Source organism: Hemitrygon akajei, chromosome 1 (assembly GCF_048418815.1).
Source record: "Hemitrygon akajei chromosome 1, sHemAka1.3, whole genome shotgun sequence".
Taxonomy (NCBI): domain Eukaryota; kingdom Metazoa; phylum Chordata; class Chondrichthyes; order Myliobatiformes; family Dasyatidae; genus Hemitrygon; species Hemitrygon akajei.
This window is the reverse complement of record NC_133124.1, coordinates 172028807-172048221: the sequence shown is the minus strand read 5'-3', so window position 1 is coordinate 172048221 and position 19415 is coordinate 172028807. Positions and strand designations below refer to the sequence as shown.

Below are 19415 nucleotides of genomic sequence, written 5' to 3'. Positions count from 1 at the left end.
TCCGTTGAGAGGTGATGAAATGTCTCAGCCCAAAGGTCAACGATTTATTCCCTCCATTGATATTGCCTGACTTTCTGAGTTCCTCCATCATTTACTGTGTGTAAAATGCATACAGTTTTATTGGCTACCTCTATCTGTAAGACTATTATCATGATAAGAGCTCTATGTATCCAAATAAAGGATCAGAATCTGAACATGATTTCAGTTGCTCAATATCCATATAAAGTTGGCAATTCTGAGCAGAAGTTTTAGAGCAGTCTGGTGACAGTAGCCAGACTGTTGCCCTTATACACAAGTAATAAAGTTTGAGGAAGAACGAGTGCGGATGGTTGAACAGTGATGTCACTTCTTCACCCAGAGTGGTGACCATTCAGAACCCATCACCACACAGGCAGCTGTAGGTGAGCAGCAGGGATGGATTTAAGGGGAAGCCGAGTGAACAGTGATGGAGAAAAAGAACATCGCCACCGGGTGATGGGAGGAAACGGAACAGGAACTAGACAGGCAGAGTAGACTCTCTACTGTACATTGTGCTTGCTGCAGTTAGTAAGGACTTGAGAGTCAAGATGTTAAATATACCTGATTTATTTATGACAGATCCCTCCCACAATATTTAACTGCAGTCCAATTAAAGGCCTATGTCATCAAAACAAGCTTTCTTGATGCTGCAACTTCAGACCCAAACTAAAGATCATACAGAGACTCTGAGAAGTTAAGCAAAACTCCGAATTTTATTAACATACAAGTTCATGGATAACTCAGCCAGAACTTCATTAGGACAGGATCAGGTTGACTGAGCCAACTAGGGATTAGCACTACCCCTTTACGTACACTCCACGCAAGAAAAAAAATCTGTACCCAGCTCATAAAGCTACAGACTAATGACAAGCTAACATGCTACTATATTTTAACTAGAGAGAAGTCAAAAGATACTTAATTGGACACCTGCAAAGTCTTGGAGAATTAATTGGAAGTATTCAAGGACAATTGCAACTTAAATGTAAACTGAGAAGACCTAACAATAAGACATAAAAAAGCTGAACAGCAACAACACGGACGATTATAATTAATATAACGCAGAGAATACAGTAAAAGAACCCCAAGCAGCAGAAACTCAGAGCCCTTATGAATACTCTATTAATGATCCGAGGTCATGTCACTCCCCTGCCCAATGACCAGGGTTCAGTTCCAAAAGTAATGAACAGCAGCAATAACTACAGAATCTGACACCAATAGTCACTCTTGAAATTGTAAGTGGATTTAGCAAACGCAATGGTTAAAAATTCAATATGGAGTTCTTTTAAACCGCCTCCTCAGGGAACTTGGTGATGTCAGCTGGTGGGATGATGTCGTCAGCCTCTTTGCTCACATAGGACAAGGGTGCAGCCTCTCAGTGTGAAATTGTGAATGCACCTTCAGTTCAGATGACTGAGTGAATTCCTTTCCACAGTCTCAACAGGTGACAGGCCCCTCCCCGGTGTGAACTCGCTGGTGTGTCTTTAGGTGGGATGACTGAGTGAATCCCTTCCCACACGTGGAACAGGTGAATGGCCTCTCCCCTGTGTGTACTCGTTGGTGTGTCTTTAAGTGGGATGAGTGAGTGAATCCTTTACCACAGTCTAAGCAGGTGAACGGTCTCTCCCCAGTGTGAACTCGCTGATGTACCTTCAGTTGAGATGAGAGAGTGAATTCCTTCCCACAGTCTGAGCAGCTGAACAGCCTCAAACCAGTGTGAAATCGCTGGTGTGTCTGTAGGTGTGATGACTGCGTGAATCCCTTCCCACATTCTGAGCAGGTGAATGGCCTCTCCCCAGTGTGAATTCGCTGATGTACCTTCAGCTGAGATGATCGAGGAAATCCCTTCCCACAGTCTGAGCAGGTGAACGGCCTCTCCCCGGTGTGAATTCGCTGATGGTCCTTTAGCTGAGAGAACTGAGTGAATCCTTTCCCACAGTCTGAGCACGTGAATGGATTTTCCCCAGTGTGAAATGACAGGTGTCTCTGTAGGCTGGATGACTGAGTGAAACCCTTTCCACAGTCTGAACAGGTGTATGGCATCTCCCCAGAATGAACTGACTGGTGTGCCAGGAGGTCAGAGGACCGAGTGAATCTCTTCTCACAGTCTGAGCAAGTGAATGGCCTCTCCCCAGTGTGAAGTGATTGGTGTGTCCGTAGGTGGGATGACTGAGTGAATCCCTTCCCACAATCTGAACAGGTGAATGGCCTCTCCCCAGTGTGAACTCGCTGGTGCACATTCAATTGGGATGACTGAGTGAATCCCTTCCCACAGTCTGAACAGGTGAACGGCCTCTCCCCAGTGTGAACTCGCTGATGTTCTTTCAGTTGAGATGACCGAGTGAACCCCTTCCCACAGTCTGAACAGGTGAACGGCCTCTCCCCAGTGTGAACTCGCTGATGTATCTTCAGTTGAGATGAGTGAGTGAAAGTCCTCCCACAGTCTGAGCAGGTGAATGGCCTCTCCCCAGTGTGAACTCGCTGATGAACCTTCAGTTGAAATGACAGAGTAAATCCCTTCCCACATTCTGAGCAGGTGAACGGCCTCTCCCCAGTGTGAACTCGCTGATGTACCTTTAGTTGAGATGACAGAGTGAATCCCTTCCCACAGTCCGAGCAGATGAATGGCCTCTCCCCTGTGTGAACTCGCTGATGAATCTTCAGTTGAGATGACTGTGTAAATCCCTTTCCACATGCAGAGCAGGTGAACGGTCTCTCCCCAGTGTGAACTCGCTGATGTATCTTCAGTTGAGAAGATCGAGTGAATCCCTTCCCACAGTCTGAGCAGGTGAACGGTTTCTTCCCAGTGTGAACCGACTGATGTGTCTGTAGGTGGGATGAGTGAGTGAAGCCCTTCCCACAGTTTGAGCAGGTGAAAGGTCTCTCTCCAGTGTGAACTCGCAGGTGTGCCTTTAGGTGGGATGACTGAGTGAATCCCTTCCCACAGTCTGAGCAAGTGAATGGCCTCTCCCCTGTGTGAATTAACTGGTGTGCCAATAGGTCAGATGAGCGACTGAATCCCTTCCCACACTCTGAGCAGATGAATGGCCTATCCCCAGTGTGAATTCGCTGGTGTGTCTGTAGGTGGGATGACTGAGTGAATCCCTTCCCACAATCTGAGCAGGTGAATGGCCTCTCCCCAGTGTGAATTAACTGGTGTGCCAATAGGTTAGATGACAGAGTGAATCCCTTCCCACAGTCTGAGCAGATGAATGGTCTCTCACCAGTGTGAACTCGCTGATGTATCTTCAGTTGAGATGACTGAGTAAATCCCTTCCCACAGTCTGAGCAGGTGAACAGCATCTTCCAAGTGCGAATTAACTGCTGTGCAAAGGTCAGATCACTGAGTGAATCTCTTCTCACAATCTGAGCAGGTGAAGTGTCTCTTCTCAGTGTGAATTGTCACTCAGAGCAGGTGAATGGCCTCTGCATACTGTGAACTCACTGATACGCCAGCAGGTCAAATGTCAGACGCAGTGAAACCCTCACACAATCGACGTAGCGGAAGAACTGAACAAATGCTGCTGTGTTCTCAGCACTCTGATTCAACAGAAACCTTCACTTCAGACACAAAGCACGTTTCCAGCTGGAGGGAGATGTTTCTTCACCTCCTAGGATCAACAACAAATACCGTATATCAGTATTACAACAGAAATATCTAGTCACTCTTTAAATATCAGCACAGAGACAATAAAACTGACATGAGATGTATTTGAGATTCTGCACACAATTTCTTTGTCATTTCTAACGTGTAAAAAGATTTACATACTACATTAATGTGCAAAAGACAACATTTTAAATAATTTTAGTCCCTGTGCTGGGCTCTGACATCATACTGGTATTGCGATTATCATCAAATCATCCTCTAACTGGGAACAGATCAGACATCCAGACTAATTACCATATTCTCTGCCTGTCTTCCTCGCTGTATCAGAATTAACCATTTCTGCCTGTGCCAATCTGTAACCCCACAGGGTTACAAGACACAGCTGCTGCTGGAAATTTTCTCATTACTCTGACCACACCCCCCCAGCCCAGGTTATTGACGGTAGTGAACTCATCAAGGACAAAGTCAATAAATATGACAGGGAGGGCAATATTTCTCATGGGAGTCTGGCACTTTTGTGATGTGAAATCTTACAAGTCACTTGTTACCCTGGACAAGGGTGTTAATCATTATGTACCCAGAGAGAATGGGACAAATCATCTTCTCACTGGTAGAAAGGTTCAGAACATGAGGAGGTAGAACAAAGAGCTAAAGCTGATGGAAGGATTTTGCTCTTTTTCCAAGCAGCACTAATTGATATTTTCACTGAATGGAAGATAGTTTTTTTTTTCCCATTTGAAATATATTTTGGTTCCGAGTTCTTAATTTTTGATTTTAGAAATGATCCCCTCTATACCGTGCACACCCTCCGCCCTCCCTCCCCCTCCCACGAACGGGAGACCCAGCTGTCACAGTCCCAGCGATGCGCATGCGCCGCAGAAATGGCGCCAGCACCTTCGTTAATCAGCAGAAAACTCCCCCGGGCCAGGGTACGGATCGTGGGTCTCAGAGAGATGGAAGAGAACTGCTACTGTCTCGGGGTGCGGGGCCACGGTGTGTCCAAGTTCACTACGGCTGTCGCTGAACCGAGGGGCGGGCACCGGTGCTGATGAAATTCTCACTCGGCGTCTCGCTCCTACGTGCTGTCGATTCTCCAGAGTCCTCTTCCGCTGCGCGCATGCGCGAATACCCGGAACTGTCTGGGATCCTTACGCCTGCGCATTTAATCGTCCAGTCACAGACGGTGAATTCTGAAGCGCGGTGGCGCCTGGGTATATGAGGTACCATTATACATGACTGCAAGCACCAGATCCACCCCACATGCCTCATTAAAATTATGTAGTTACTTTATGTGGAAGACGCAGTAGTTGCTTTATCAGAACAAGCCAGAACAAAAAATATAGTCATTATCAACCCACATGTGTGTGTAAAGTGTCAAAGTCCAACCAACTTACAAATGCAGATATAGTACACAAGAGATTTTGCAGATGCTGGAAATATAGAGCAACACACAAAGTGCTGGAGGAGCTCAGCAGGTCAGGCAGCATCTAAGGAGAACAATAAACAGATTAGGCACAGTGAAGGGTCTTGGTCGAAATATCAACAGACCTTCCCTACCTGTAGAAATAGACTGCGACTGTCAAGGTTATTTCAATGTTCAAAGTATATTTACTACCAAATTTTTGTATAAATTATACAACCTTGAGATTCGTCTGCTTATAGCCAGCCAAAAAGCAGGAAACCCGAAAAACTCAATTAAAAAAAAGAAAGACCGACACCCAATGTGCAGAGAAAGAAGAAAAACTAGCAGCAACATTCCGAACCAAATTGAGTCCATAAACCCCAATCCCAGAGCAGCTGGAATAGGCTCAAGCCTCAGTCTCAGTTCATCATATAGTGGGCAAATTGCCGTTGAAGCTCACAGACATGAAGTGCCATGGGACGGAGAAGAGGAGAGCTGTCGTCATTGGGGACTCTATAGTCAGGGGAGCAGACAGGAGATATTGTGGACGTGCGAAGGACACTCATATGGTTTGTTACCTCCCGGGTACCAGGGTCCGGGATGTCTCTGACCGGGTGCACGACATCCTGGTACAAGAGTGAAAGCAACCAGAAGACGTGATACATGTTGGTACCAATGACATAGGCAGGAAGAAGGATGAGGTCCTGAAGTGTGAGTTTCGGGAACTAGACAGAAGGTTGAAGAACAAGACTTCAAGGGTGGTATTGTCAGGATTGCTGCCAGTGTTACATGATAGTGATGGTAAAAATTGGAGGAGATGGCAGTTGAATGCGAGGCTGAGGGGTTGGTGCAGGGGGCAGGGTTTTAGATTTTTGGGTCATTGGGATATCTTCTGGGGAAGGTGGGACCTGCACAGATTGGATGAGTTGCACCTGAACTCAAGGGGGAGCAATATCCTTGCAGGTAGATTTGCTAGCATGGTTCGGGAGAGTTTAAACTAATTTGCAAGGGGGATGGGACCCGGAGCGATAGAGCAGTGGAAGAAGTGCATGGAGTAAAGCCAGATCTAACATAAGAGAGGCTTTGAGGAAAGAGAAGCAGAATAAAGGGTGTAAACGTAGTAAGGTAGAAGGGCAAAAGTGCGTGTACGTCAATGCAAGAAGCATCAGGAACAAAGGTGATGAACTGAGAGTTTGGATACATACATGGAATTATGATGTAGTGGCCATTACAGAGACTTGGCTGGCACCAGGGCAGGAATGGATTCTCAATATTCCTGGATTTCAGTCATTTAAAAGGGATAGAGAGGGGGAAGGGGAGGAGGGGTGGCATTACTGGTCAGGGATACTATTACAGCTGCAGAAAGGGTGGGTAATGTAGCAGGATCCTCTTTTGAGTCAGAATGGATGGTAATCAGGAACAGGAAGGAAACAATTGCTCTATTGGGAGTATTCTATAGGTCCCCTGGTAGCAGCAGAGATACCGAGGAGCAGATTGGGAGGCAGATTTTGGAAAGTGCAAAAATAACAGGGTTGTTATCATGGGTGACTTTAACTTCCCTGATACTGACTGGCACCTGATTAGTTCCAATGGTTTAGACAGGGCAGATTTGTTAAATGTGTCCAGGACAGATTCCTGTCACAGTATGTTGACAGGCCGACTAGGGGGAATGCCATACTAGATCTAGTATTAGGTAATGAACTGGGTCAGGTCACAGATCTCTCAGTGGGTAACCATCTGGGAGAGAGTGACCATCGCTCCCTGGCCTTTAGCATTAACATGGAAAAGGATAGAATCAGAGAGTACAGGAAAATTTTTAGTTGGGGAAGGGCAAATTATGAGACTATGAGGCTAGAACTTGTGGGTGTGAATTGGGATGATGTTTTTGCAGGGAAATGTATTATGGACCTGTGGTCGATGTTTAAGGATCTCTTGCAGGAAGTTAGGGATAAATTTGTCCTTGTGAGGAAGATAAAGAATGGTAGGGTGAAAGAACCATGGGTGACAAGTGAGGTGGAAAATCTAGTCAGGTGGAAGAAGGCAGCATACATGAGGTTTAGGAAGCAAGGAGCAGATGGGTCTATTGAGGAATATAGGGTAGCAAGAAAGGAGCTTAAGAAGGGGCTGAGGAGAGCAAGAATGGAGCATGTGAAAGCCTTGGCGAGTAGGGTAAAGGAAAACCCCAGGGCATTCTTCAATTATGTGAAGAACAAAAGGATGACAGGAGTGAAGATGGGACCGATTAGAGATAAAAGTGGGAAGATGTGCCTAGAGGCTGTGGAAGTGAGTGAGGTCCTCAATGAATACTTCTCTTCGGTATTCACCAATGAGAGGGAACTTGATGTAGGTGAGGACAATATGAGTGATGTTGATGTTCTGGAACATGTTGATATTAAGGGAGAGGAGGTGTTGGAGTTGTTAAAATACATTAGGACAGATAGGTCCCCGGGGCCTAACAGAATATTCTCCAGGCTGCTCCATGAGACAAGGGAAGAGATTGCTGAGCCTCTGGCTAGGCTCTTTATGTCCTCGTTGTCCATGGGAATGGTACCAGAGGATTGGAGGGAGGCGAATGTTGTCCCCTTGTTGAAAAAAGGTAGTAGGGATAGTCCAGGTAATTATAGACCAGAGAGCCTTGCATCTGTGGTGGGAAAGCTGTTGGAAAAGATTCTTTGAAATAGGATCTATGGGCATTTAGAGAATCATGGTTTGATCAGGGACAGTCAGCATGGCTTTGTGAAGGGCAGATTGTGTCTAACAAGCCTGATAGAGTTCTTTGAGGAGGTGACCAGGCATATAGATGAGGGTAGTGCAGTGGATGTGATCTACATGGATTTTAGTAAGGCATTTGACAAGGTTTCACACAGTAGGCTTATTCAGAAAGTCAGAAGGCATGGGATCCAGGGAAGTTTGGCCAAGAGGATTCAGAATTGGCTTGCCTGCAGAAAGCAGAGGGTCATGTTGGAGGGAGTACATTCAGATTGGAGGGTTGTGACTAGTGGTGTCCCACAAGGATCATTTCTGGGACCTCCACTTTTCATGATGTTTATTAACGACCTGTATGTGGGGGTAGTAGGGTAGGTTGGCAAGTTTGCAGATGGCACAAAAGTTGGTGATGTTGTTGATCGTGTAGAGGACTGTTGAAGATTGCAGAGAGACATTGATAGGATGCAGAAGTGGGCTGAGAAGTGGCAGATGGAGTTCAACCCAGAGAATGTGAGGTGGTACACTTTGGAAGGACAAACTACAAGGCAAAGTACAAAGTAAATGGCAGGATACTTGGGAGTGTGGAGGAGCAGAGGGATCTGGGGGTACATGTCCACAGATCCCTGAGAGTTGCCTCACTGGTAGATAGCGTAGTTAAGAAAGCTTATGGGGTGTTAGCTTTCATAAGTCGAGGGATAGAGTTTAAGAGTTGCGAGGTAATGATGCAGCTGTCTAAAACTCTGGTTAGGCCACACTTGGAGTACTGTGTCCTGTTCTGGTTGCCTCACTGTAGGAAGGATGTGGAATCATTGGTAAGTGTACAGAGGATGCTGCCTGGTTTAGACAGTATGCATTATGATCAGAGATTAAGGGAGCTCGGGCTTTACTCTCTGGAGAGAAGCAGAAGGAGAGGAGACATGATAGAGGTATACAAGATATTAAGAGGAATAGATAATGGATCGTCAGTGCCTCCTCCCCAGCGCACCACTGCTCAACACAAGAGGACAAGGCTTTAAGGTAAGGGGAGGAAAGTTTAAGGGGGATATTAGAGGAAAGTTTTTTACTGAGAGAGTGGATGGTGCGTGGAATGCACTGCCTGAGTCACTGATGGAGGCAGATACACTAGTGAAATTTAAGAGACTACTAGACAGGTATATGAAAGAATTTAAGGTGGGGAGTTATATGGGAGGCAGTGTTTAAGGGTTGGCAAAATATTGTGGGCCAAAGTGCCTGTGCTGTGCTGTACTATTCTATGTTCTATGTTATGTTAAGTGTGGCATACACCTTCTTCACCATCCTATATCTCTTTCTCACTACTTTCAGTGAACTATGATCTCATGTCCCTAAGTCTCTGTTCTGGGATAATCCCTAAGGCCCGACCATTTACTGTGTTTGTTCTTCTCTGGTTTAACTTGGAAAAATACAGCACCTCACACCATCCCAATTAAATTCCATCTGCCTTGGCTCCTTGGCTCACTTCCCCATTTCATCGCCGTCCTAGCATCATATTAGACACACAACTTCACTGTGCACTGCATTACCAATTTTGGTATCAGCTGTTAACTTACTGATCAGTGCAAGGAGTGATAATTGACCAGGAGGAGGAAACCAGTGGTTCATGAGCCAGTCCTCTTTGGAGGATCAGAGGTGAAGAGAATCATAAACTTTAAATTCCTCAGTGGTATCATTTCGGAGGACCTGTCTTGGACCTAGCACATAAGTATAATTATGAAGAAAGCATGCCATCACCTCTGCTTCCTTAGGAGTTTGCAAAGATTCGGGATGTCATCTAGAAATATACAGTAGATGTCTGGTGGAAAGTATATTCTGGCTACATCACACCAGGTATGCAAACTCCAACGCCCTTGTATGGAAAATCCAACAAAATGTAATGGATACGGCTCAGTCGATCATGAGTAAAGCCCGCCCCCCCCCCCCCCACCCACCACCACGATTGAGCACATCCACACACAATGCAGTTGCAGGAAACCAGCATCCATCATCAGAGGCCACCCAGGACATGTTGTCTTCTCACTGCTGCCATCAGTAGGAAAGGTCAGTAGCTTCAGAACACACACCACCAGGTTCAGTAATTATTAATAGCCCTCAACAATCAGGCTCCTGAACCAAACTTCACTCAACTTCACTTCATATCAAAGTGTTCCCACAACCAATAGACTGACTTTCAGTGACTCTTCATTTCACGTTCTCAATGCTTATTTCTTATTTTTATATTATTATCATTTCTTTCTTTTAGTATTTGCACAGCTTGAGTCTTTTGCACACTGGTTGAACGTTCAAAATGGTGCAGTATTTCATTGATTCTATTATGGTTATTAATCTAGTATGGATTTAATGAGTACTACTTGCAAGAAAAAGAATTTCAGTGTTCTGTATAGTGCGATATATGGACTGTAATCTGATTATAGATTCACTTTGAACTTTGGTTTCGTGTTTGAATAATTATGAGTGGGATGCTGTCCCGTCCCATGAATGGTGTTGAGGTTCTGAGCGTTGCTGAAGGCGCACCCTTCCTAGCAAGTGGATTGTCTTTCATCATACTCCTGCCTTGAACCTTACAGATGGCAGATGGGTTTTGGGGAGTGAGGAGGGGAATTGTGCACCCCAGGATCCCTAGCCTGTGAGACTCTTCCTTCTCATTGTTTTCGGCTTGCCTGGTGTGAATGTCAATTGCTACTGATTAGCTAAGGGAAACACATTTCTCAAAACTTGCTGTAATTATAGGTGAACTGTTACATTATCTGAGGAGTTGCTATGGCATTGTACATTGCCTAACCATCAGCCATCATCCATCATCCATATGGCTGACCCTTCGATCGGAGAAAGTTCATTAATGAATCAACTGATATGGTTGTCCCATGGGCAGCATGCTAACCAACCCTTGCAGAGATGTCCTGTGACCGAGATGACTGGCCTTCAGTCACCACAATTATCCTTTGTAAATGCCCTTGGTTTTATGCTAATCCCGCTTTCCAGTGACATACAGTATTTTGTCACATTTGTCACGCTATATTTTCAAGGGGCTTTTCAGAGTCTAAAGTAATGTGAAAGATGACTCACCATGTAACTTCTATGTCCTTGTCATTTTACTTCCTACACTTTGGATAAGTGCTTCACTAGAACTCAGGGCATCATTTGACAGCACGTGGCATAGACAATAGTTGGTACAACTCATGTTAGTGGAAATGAAAGAGAGTCACTGATAACCCTCACAAAGGACAATCTTTCAAGTTATTAGAAGTAGAACCTCAACTTGCGTACGTCACTGCAAGAGTTCCTCAGAGCGGACAATACTTTTAGCTTTGTTCAACTGCTACATCATTGAACACGCTTCCATCAGAAATGGAGCTGATTAATGATGGAAGGGTCTTCCATTCAGATTCCAGTTCTTCTGAAGGTGAATTGTCAAGACTTTGAGTCACCAGTTGACTCTTTGTGTGCAACAGTCTTCAGTGATAGATGACCTACTTCCCTAATTATTTAACTGTGTCTGCGTCTCTGAATATCAAGCTCGAGTGTTGACATTGAACTGTATCTCAGCAAGACTGTGCACAAACTACCGTGTCACTGAGGTAACTGAGTACCTTTGATTTTCCAGTTTGGATTGTTTTCTTATAATAACGATCGCCTTAATTCTAACACGACTGTGTGCTGTTAAAAATAGCATTAATAAGGAGGCTTAAATGTAGTAATAGGGAGATCCAGAAAGCCTACTTACAGCTTATTACATGTTACAGATTGCGCTTCTTATTTCAGTCCTTTCCAGACAGCATGATTACTGAGGGCTGTGTAACATTGATTTGTCAGGGCATGGTACATCAAGAGCTAGGAGCAGAAACTATAACATTTATTTCAATTAATTGTTTCATTATTTTTGTGTAATTTGTGTGTGATAGTCAGCAGAAAAGTCTGGTCTCTAATCTATACAATGTAAATATTCTATTTTCTAATCTAACATGAGCAATGTGCTTGTATTGGTGAGGAGAGGTGCTTGACGTGTTATATGACCTTTTTCTTTATTTATCTACGTAAGTTCTTTCATGTGCTGGAGGAGAAGAATATTTCCTTTTCTTATCTTTGAGATAAAGGTCATGAGTGCTAGTGAATCATTAACTTGCATCTCCATGTTGAACAGTATTATAATGGTTTTCTTGGCAACCCCCAGACTAGTGTAGAGGTAACTATACATTGGATACACAGAGCTGTATTCACATCCACTTTGAGCATTGAGGTACCTATCTGCTTGGGCGGCCAAAGTGCATCATCTCATTCTACTCTTTTTAAAGAACACCTATTTTGCATTTGGCAAGCACCATTGGAGCTTCTTTGTTCAAGTTCAAGTTGTTCTGTCAAACATGTTTGGATTGATGTTGGATTTGAAAGGAATGAGCTGCAACATACTCAAATGTTCACATATCTAAAGAGGAGATACAGAGAAGATATTGAATTATTTTTATTATGGAGAGAATCATTAACAAGGGGATGTTAAAGCCTGAGATTTAAATTGAGATGGTGGGACATTCCTTTACTAAAAGATTAGTGAATCTCTGAAATTATCTTACAAGGGTGTTGAGGAGAGAGAGAGACACACACACACACACACACAGAGACAGAGAGAGAGCGACAGAAAAAAAAGAAAAAAACACACTCGGTTATTAGTCCCCTTTAATTTCAGGTGCAAACTGGTTCCTCTGTACATGTCCCATCTTATCTGAAAGAAAGCCTAATAACCATGTTCCCCCAGCAGTAACCTAATAACCTAAAATCTAATGCCCTCCCCATTACACCAATTCTGTAACCACGTGTCAAACTGTATAATCTTCCTATTTCTTCTTGTTCCCGTATTGCAAAAAGTCCAAAATGATTTACAGTCAGTTAGGAGAGACTTTTCTTGAAGTAATTAAATCCTCTTTCATGATGTTACTGCTGATCCCAGCCAAAGTGTGCTTTGTCGAGGGATTTACGATTGAAGGAAATAAAATGGCTTAAAGGTACTGACCTTTCCTTGGTGAAACTCTGCATCCAACTCTTCCTGCTCTTTTAACAGGAGCTATCTCGGATTGCAGGCTACTAACTCCTTGTACAAAGATTAAATAAGGTCGAACCTCTTTACCGCTGACCAACTTTCCTCGATCATTCAACTTCCTGAACTTCGATAATTCTTCACTCTCCAACTGGACTTTAACTGGCAGTGATTTTCAGAACTGCCGGCACAATGATTCTTACAGTAGAAATTAAAACTCCACTTGTAAAACAAAACTAGGTCATAAAATCAAATACACAGCAGAATGGAGTCACTGACTTAAGCCATGAAACTGACCTGCGTGATGGGGGGGTGGGGTCTCCTTTTATACCCTGTTGAAAAAAACTATCACATGACCTCTCACTGGCTGGAAAATTATGTCACTCCACCATCACAAGACCATTACATCATGCCCAGCAGAGCCTCAAATACAAAACGGTCATGTGACAGTCACAGGTTACCCAAGGGTACTTAACACCTCCCTCCAAAAAAAATGGTCTGTCATGAACAAAATTTTAACAATTAACTACTTACAAAAAAATACAAATGTATAACATTTACAACGTACACGATATATATTGTATTATCATACAGCACCTTACAAATTATTACACAGGAGTGTTACAAATGTTAAAATATCACTCCAATAAAAAAAACATGGTACATTCAAAATCAAGATAGACAATCAGCAATCACATTATCTTTGCCTTTAATAAGATTAATCAAAATATTGTACTCCTGTAACATTAAACTCCAATTCAATAACTTTCTATTTTTGTTTTTCATCTTACTCAGAAACACTAATGGATTATGATTGGTGTAGACTATGAGTGGTTTTGAGTTATACCAACATACACAACAAAATGTTCTAAGGCCAAAACGAGAGATAACAATTCCTTTTCTATTGTCGATTAGTTTCTTTGATGCTCATTAAATTTCTTTTTTTTTTTCTAAATATTTATTTATTTATTAATCTTTAGAAAATTACAAAGAATAAATGTAATGAAAAATCAGTAAGAAAAAGAAAAATAATATTAATCCTCCCCCTCCCCTTAACCCTCCCCCCCTTAACCTTTATCTAAAGAAAGAGAAAGAAAGAAAGAAGAAAAAGATTGCCTGGATATCGGAGGATCCCCACATGCTCCAGGGAGTTCAAAATAATTTTAATATTTATTTTTACTTTCCCCAATTACTTTATAATTTTATCTTCAAAGGACCTATATATTTAATCCTATCTTTTGTAGGTATGGGAGCCAAATTTACAGAAATATATCATATTCATTTCTTAGATTTTATGTAATTTTTTCAAGTGGAATACAACTATATATTTCATTATTCCAACGATCCATAGTTAAATATAAATCAGATTTCCAAGTAACTGTGATAGCTTTTTTAGCTACTGCCAATGCAATTTTTATAAATTTTTTCTGATATTTATTCAATTTAAGTTTCGGTATTGTCCCTTCAATATCTCCTAATAAAAATAATATTGGACTATGTGGGAGTTGTACTCCAGTAATTTGTTCCAATAAAAGTCTTAGATTTATCCAAAATGGTTGAATTTTAAAACAAGACCAAGTAGAATGTAAAAAAGTACCAATTTCTTGATTACATCGAAAACATTGGTCAGACATATTTGAATTTAATTCCATTAAATTTCTTAGAAAAGTAAGCTACTGGATGATCAACCTCATCACCCTCATCCCTTTGCATTAATACTGCTCCTGCAGCCTCATCATTAGCATCTACAGTTAATGAAAAAGGTTTTTCAAAGTCAGGTGCCTTGAGCACAGGTTGATGACATATCATAGTTTTCAATTTTTCAAATGCTTCCTGACAAAGCCACACAAACTTTTCATTCTTCTTCAAGATGTTAGTTAATGGAAGGGCAACATTAGCAAAATTCTTACAAAATTTTCGGTATTATCCTACCATTCCCAGGAATCTTCCACACAATGTGTTCTAATCATAGTTGTGGTTAGAATGAAACCTCGGCAAGGCACATTGCGATTCTGGATGGTACACAGAGGAAGTAATTTGTTTAGCTGCCAATTTATAAACTATCTGTTGAAACAATCCAGGCACAAAATTACCACCTTGATCAGATTGTATTTCCTTAGGTAACCCAAAATAAAGTAAAGAATTTTATAAGAGCCTTTATTTCAATTTTAGTTGTTATATTCCTAAGTGGTACTGCCTCTGGAAACCTAGACACAGTGAACATGATAGTCAGCTAGTACTGATAACCAGTTTTTGTTTTTGGTAATGGACCTGCACAATCTATAATAATTTTGGAAAACAGTTCACCGAATGCTGGAATAAGCTGTAGTGGGGCCACTGGAGTAACTTGATTTGGTTTACCCACAATTTGGCAAGTATGACACATTGTGCAAAACGTCGCCACATCTTTTCTTAAACCAGGCCAGTAAAAATGTTTTAAAATCTTGTCCACAGTTTTCCTTACCCCTTGATGTTCACCCACTGTGGGCTAAAGTTAAAACCTCATTTCGATAAACTTTAGGAACAACTACCTGGTGAACAATATTCCATTCATCACTTGAAGGAATTATAGGCGACCTCCACTTCCTCATCAATACTCCTTTCTCAAAATAATATCCTATTGGCACCTTATCAATTTCACTATCCAAAAGAGCTTGTTATTTTAATTTGATAATCTCGGGGTCTCTACTCTGCTCTGCTATTATCTCCTTCCGAGACAGAGATAAATCTTCATAGTCAGACTTAGTCCAATAATTTTGTTGAAACAATGAAGGTAAGAAAGTTTCTGACACATCTTCAAAACTTGAATCCTGAGTTGAACAGTCATGGGTAACAACCTCATTCTGCACATCAAACTTTTTGCCGTAGCTCGAGTTACAACACAGGAGGAATCTGTGTTTGAATCTATCCGTGGTTCCTCTGACTTTATTGTCAAATGCACTTCAGGAAAAACTTGTCCACCTGCCAAATCATTACCTAACAATAAAGAAATATCCTTCACGGGTAAGCTGGATTGTAGTCCTACTTTAACAAGTCCTGTAACTAACCCTGACTTTAAATTTACTTCATGCAGATGTACAGGCATAAGGGCACTCCCAACACCCCGTATATAATTTACCTCACTGGTGTCAGACTCATCATTAAACTTTAACACACTGTCTAACATCAGTGATTGAGAAGCTCCAGTATCCCTAAGGATTTTTATTGGCACCGGAGTAGATCCTTTTTTCAAGGATACAGGCCCTTCAGTTATACAAAGAAAAATGAGCATATCCCTTCCTAACTTGGTGAGACTCTAACAAAGCTTCATTTGTGTTCATCGAACCCTGTGAATTTACACGTTTCTGTATGTTGCACACAATCATCTGGGACTGCTTCCTTCTCCTTTTTCAATTGGAAACAGTTAGCTATTACGTGACCAGGTTTCTTACAATAATTACAAATGGGACCAAACTGTCTTTCCTTCACCAGTTTTTCTTCCTCCTTACCTTTCTCACTAACTTCTGGTTTAATTTCTGGTTTACCTTGATTCACTGTGTTATGTTTCCTTTTAAAAGTTCTGCCCTGAGGAAATTTATTCTTGTGGATTAAAGCATACTCATCAGCTAATTTAGCAGAGTCCTGCAATATAGCAGTGTCTCTCTCATTTAAGTGTGTCTTTATTTCAGCAGGGATGCTCCTTTTAAATTCCTCCATTAAAATCAGCTCTTTCAATTTATTACATTTACATTATTTACATTTTTAGAGGAAACCCATCTCTCAAAACACACAGCTTTATCGTAGGCAAATTCCACATATTTTTTTCCCACAGATTTCTTCAAATTTCTTAATCATTCTCTATATGCTTCCAGGACTAACTCATATGCCTTTAATATGTGCAGTTTCACAGTATCATAATCAAGTGCTTGCTCAGCAGTTAAAGCTGTATAAACCTGTTGTTCTTTGCCCATAATTACACTCTGTAACAACACTGACCATTTCTCTTTCAGCCACACTGAAATCAGAGCAATAGTCTCAAAGTGTTGAAAATAGTTCTCTACTTCTGTTTCACTAAATGGAGGGACCAATTTAATTCCTGACAAACAACAAACGTTTTCCTAGAACCAGAAGACTGATTCTCGGATCTTAATTCTGCCACCGCAAATTCAAATTCTCTCTTTTTATTTTCAGCTTCTATCCTACATCACTCCAAGTCCACTTTACTTTGTTCTAACTTCATTTGCTCGATTTGTAACTGCATCTTTAGAGTACTTATTGGAAACATATCTAAAACCGACTCATCAAAATCACCTGAATCTACATATCTACACAATTTCTCTCTGAATTACAGACTTCGTTGTAGTCTTCAAAATAGCTTCAAGTTCCAACCTACTAGCAATCTCAGATACATCACTCTTTTTCGCCTTCACTAATAACTCTGCATCCAGTGATGCCAGTAAGTCATCAATATTCATTGTTGCCGAATACAACTCACAAGCCAATCAAACAAAGAATCAGGTATTCCCCTTTTCCAAAACACCGATTGATAATTAAACATATATTTAAACTCAAAAATAGTTCATCCCAGACGAGCCCCCAAATGTTATGATCCAGCAACAAAGAAGGTACAATTGAGACAGATTTTTTATAACAAATAAAACATTTATTAAGCACTGCTTAAAAAACCCCAAAAGTAAACAAATGGTAGTCAGCTGTGATACGGCAGCTCGAACAGTTCTTAAAGCGAGAAATGTGAACTCAGTTCTTTAAAGTAGTATTGCAAAAAGTCCAAAATTATTTACAGTCTGTTAGGAGAAACTTTCCTTGAAGTAATAAAATCCTCTTTCATGACGTTACTGCTGATCCCAGCCAAAGTATGCTTTGCCGAGGGATTTACGATTGAAGGAAATAAAATGGCTTAACGACACTGACCTTTCCTTGGTGAAACTCTGCATCCAACTCTTTCTGCACTTTTAGCAGGAGCTATCTCGGATTGCAGGTTACTAACTCTTTGTACGAAGATTAAATAAGATCGAACCTGTTTACTGCTGACATCAACTTTCCTCGATCCTTCAGCTTCCCGAACTTCAATAATATCTTCACTCTCTGACTGGACTTTACCTGGCAGTAATTTTCAGAACTGCCGGCACAACGATTCTTACAGTAGAAATTAAAACTCCACTTTTAAAACGAAACTAGGTCATAAAATCAAATACGCAGCAGAACGGAGTCACTGACGCCTTAAGCCACGGAACTGACCTGCGTGATGGGTGGGGGTTCCTTTTATATCCTGTTGAAAAAACTATCACATGACCTCTCACTGGCGGGGAAAATTACATCACTCCACCATCACAAGACCATTACATCATGCCCAGCGGAGCCTCAATTACATCATGGTCATGTGACAGTCACAGGATACCCACTGGTACGTAACACCTGTAAGTACAGCCCCAAGGATGCCAAACGCTCCTCTTATGTTAACCCCTTCATTCCCAGAATTTTCCACGCGAATCTCCTCTGGACTCTCTCCAATGACAACACATTCTTTCTGAGATAAGAGGCTCAAAACTGTTGGCAATACTCGAAGTGCGGCCTGCCTAGTGTCTGATAAAGGCTCAGCATTATCTCCTGTTTTTATATTCTCGTTCACTTGAAATAAAAGCAACATTGTATTTGCCTTCTTTATCATAGACTTAAACTGTGAATTAACCTTATGGGTGTCTTGCACAAGGACTCCAAAGTCCCTCTTCTCCTCATTTAGATAATAGTCTGCACTATTGTCCCTTTTACAAAATACATTATCAAACATTTCACAACTCTGTATTTGATCTGCTACTTTTTGCCCATTCTTCCAATTTGTCTTAGTCCTGCTGCAATTGCATTGCTTCCTTAGCACTACCTGTCCCTCCACCTATTTTCGTATTACTTGCAACCTTTGACACAAAACCATCAATTCCATTATCCAAATCATTGACAAACAATATGAAAAGTAGCAGTGCTAATACTGACCACTGAGGAAAGCTAATAGTCACTGGCAGCCAAACAGAAAAGGTGCCTTTTAATCCCACTCGCTGCGTCTGCCTGTCAGCTGTCCCATTATCCATGCCAGTCTCTTTCTTCTAATGCCATAGAAGAACTCTAACAAATTTGTCAAGCAAGATTTCCCTTGTAGAACCATTCTGACTTTGACTTATTTATCACTAGTCCCCAAGTACTCCGACACCTGATCCTTAATAATTGACTCCAACACTTTCTTAACCACTGAGAATAGGTGAACTGGCTTATAATTTCCTTTCATCTGCCTTTCTCCATTCTTAACGAGTAGAATGACATTTGCAATCTTTCAGTCATCCAGGATCAAGTGATTCCCGAAAGATCATGACCAATGCATTTTCTCCTCAGCAAGCTCCTTCAGGACTCTGGGATGTAGCCCATCTGGTCCACGTCACGTATACGCCTTAAGACCTTTGAGTTTACCTTGCACTTTTTTCTTTGTAATAGCAATGGCACTCACTCCTGCTCCCTGACACTCACAGAACTCTGGTACAATGCTAGAGTCTTCCACAAGAAGACAAATGCAAAGTACCCACTAAGTTCATCTGCCATTTCTTTGTCACCCATTACGACCTTATCAGCATTATTTTCCAATGGTCCAATGAAGA

The 19415-nt window shown here is 41.7% G+C and overlaps 1 protein-coding gene across 2 annotated transcripts; it reads right to left on the bottom strand.

Moving 5' to 3' along the window:
- Window positions 1–727: 727 nt before the first annotated feature.
- LOC140732344 (uncharacterized) lies at window positions 728–17986 on the bottom strand. 2 transcript variants are annotated; one of them, XM_073054861.1, is made up of 3 exons: window positions 17792–17986; window positions 5017–5109; window positions 728–3626 (listed from the first exon to the last, which is right to left on the bottom strand). In XM_073054861.1, exon 3 carries the CDS (start codon window positions 3316–3318, stop codon window positions 1453–1455), a length of 1866 nt encoding a protein of 621 aa, XP_072910962.1. In that variant the 5' UTR covers window positions 3319–3626; window positions 5017–5109; window positions 17792–17986; the 3' UTR covers window positions 728–1452. The 2 variants fall into 2 exon arrangements, with proteins under 2 accessions (XP_072910962.1, XP_072910952.1); XM_073054851.1 differs by lacking the exons at window positions 5017–5109; window positions 17792–17986 and adding an exon at window positions 4517–4726.
- Between the last annotated feature and the right edge of the window lie 1429 nt (window positions 17987–19415).